General features: G+C 38.4%; 1 protein-coding gene across 1 annotated transcript in view; it reads right to left on the bottom strand.

Moving 5' to 3' along the window:
- Positions 1 to 2,500, bottom strand: part of LOC138000493 (gamma-aminobutyric acid type B receptor subunit 2-like) — a 38,378-nt gene that overhangs the window by 8,219 nt on the left and 27,659 nt on the right. The window contains exons 9-11 of the mRNA XM_068846957.1: positions 2,351 to 2,414; positions 2,161 to 2,235; positions 363 to 510 (exon numbers count right to left, since the gene is read on the bottom strand). Coding sequence (XP_068703058.1) covers positions 363 to 510; positions 2,161 to 2,235; positions 2,351 to 2,414 — 287 coding nt within the window. The remainder of the gene's footprint in view (positions 1 to 362; positions 511 to 2,160; positions 2,236 to 2,350; positions 2,415 to 2,500) is intronic.

The following is a 2,500-nucleotide window of genomic DNA, read 5'->3' on the forward strand; positions in this document are numbered from 1 at the left end:
TAAAGTTCCTTTCCTTTCCTTTCCTTTCCTTTATTAAGTAAAATGCCGTAAGAGTCAAATGGTGACTATCAAAAGACGTTTAACCTCTGTTCAGAAATATGTCTGTGCGGTGGCGTTCAATTTTTCAACAAGTGCCGCCCTCGAATAAGCGCGCACTTGAGGCGTGAAAAATTACGTAAGTTCCGCTTCCGCAGCACTCATTGGAGTAAATAGGTTACATGTGGCAACACTTTTGGGATGCCACGGGCATTTTGTAAATTGTCTTTATAGAGGGTTGATGCGGTTAATCCTTATTGACTTAAAACAAAGAAATGCGCATATTTGAAGCGGTGCAATAATAGTCAGGCATAAAATAAACTCACCTCTGTTTCCTGTAGCCGATATTTACAGTCAAACAAACGAATGAAAACAGAATCCCAACAACGGAAAGAAACAATATCACAATTGTGTGCTCTATAGAATCTTCATGTTCCTGGGTTCTTACGATTACACCGTCGTTTGGGCGGTTACCTTAAAGGAAAGCAATGTGGCAGAAGGGATTAGAAGTTATATGACGTTTTGTTTTTATGCATTTAGGAAAAATCGCGTCATTGTAAACCAGGGCGCAGAGGAAAACCTTAAGCCGATGATACACGGTTCAACATCTTGCAACATTTGTTGCTCGACAAATGTTGAAAAATGTTGCACAAACTTGTTGAACGGAATAGACCTGGTCTCTATTTTCGTTCAACATCGTTCAACAACGTTTAACGTGTTGAATGGCATATTTCAACATTCAACATGACACGACACACTGTTCAGCATTTGTTGAAAAAAAGCTGCAACATTTGTTGATCAACAAATGTTGAACCGTGTATCATCAGCTTTAGAATGATGTCACAGTTTCGATCATGGTAGTGGAGTCATTCCTAATGTGCCATTGTGATAAGTACTTTGTCTTTCTCTTATTTTGTCTCCCTAATTTCACGTTTTTACTCCCGGAACTTCTGTTTTGTGCTTAGTGGCATAAGTAATGCATTTGCGAATATAAATTATGTTATCATCATCATTGGCATTAGCATTACCATTAGCATCATCATTAACATTAGCATCAGCATCATCATCATCATTAACATTAGCATCAGCATCATCATATTAGCATTAGGATCAGCGTCAGCATCATCATTAGCATCTTCATCATAATTATCATCATATCTTCATTAGCATTAGCATCAGCATCATCATCATCATCATCACTAGCATCAGCATCAGCATCATCATCATCATTAGCATTAGCATCAGCGTCAGCGTCAGCGTCAGCATCATAAACATTAGCATCTTCATCATTATTATAATTAGCATTAGCATCAGCACCATCATAAGCATCTTCATCATCATCGTCATCATCAGCAGCAGCATCATCATCATCATAAGCATTATTATTAGCTTTATCATTATCACTCCCTCAACAAATTCGATCTGGAACACAAGGACACTAGAACTTAAAAAAAAAGCACATTGACAGAAGCTCTCTTAGTGGGTGTATGTACGACATTTTCAAATTCTAATGCTACAATCCTGGACAAGATTGTTGAGACATTTTTTATTTCCTTCTCCATATCTAAACCAATTATTTCTATGTAGTTCATTGCCATGTTGCGGATTCCCTTCTCTCGTCAACCAATGTAGAGGGACAGCCCGGTTATTGAATGAGCCCGCGTTGGATACGAGATGGTAAATAGCCAACGAGGCGCGTAGCGCTGAGTTGGCTATTACCAATCTCGTATCCAACAAGGGCAAATGGAATAATTATTTTAGTAAATTCTCAACCTTCGGTTTTGCTAATTTTTATTTAAGATTAAGAAACGACCGGAAAATGATGTGACTTCCGGGCGCCAAAAATTTTATGCTCAGTGACATTTGCCGCGTTCATTTCCATATAAAGTCAAACGCAGGTAAAATGCCTGGTAACCGAGATCCAGTGAACCAATGAGAAAGCTAGAATTGTAGAATTGCATTATCTGAGGTTGAGAATTTAACAATTCCGTTTGTTTGGCTGGAATAAGCGGGAGGAGGTATTAATTGCTTGGCCTTTGTTGTAATTATTGTCGAAAAGGTCGAAACTTCAGAAGAGTCTCGATGACTCTTGTCCAGGATCTTAGATTTCACAGTTCCTCGTACCTTTCCACTTAAGAAGTGACACATCCAGCTTGTCTGTTGATTTGTTGTAAAGGCTAACAATAATTCTTTCATCTCCTAAAAGAGATTCCGGTGAGTTCAACTTTATTGACTTGCCTCAAAAAGTCATTAAAATACTGTGTCAACAAAATTGTGTCTGACTTTGTGTCCCGTCGAATAACACAGGTCTAACCTTGTTGCTGAAGTATCTCTATTGATGTCTCTCTGTCGCCGCGTTCATCAAATTTTACAGGACCCTGCCATGGGAACAATTGATGAAATATGGGTACAACTGACGTTTCACGTAAGAAAACATTTTTCATCATGTTTAACCCGTTTTTTA

Source organism: Montipora foliosa, chromosome 4, assembly GCF_036669935.1.
Source record: "Montipora foliosa isolate CH-2021 chromosome 4, ASM3666993v2, whole genome shotgun sequence".
NCBI classification, from domain to species: Eukaryota; Metazoa; Cnidaria; class Anthozoa; order Scleractinia; family Acroporidae; genus Montipora; species Montipora foliosa.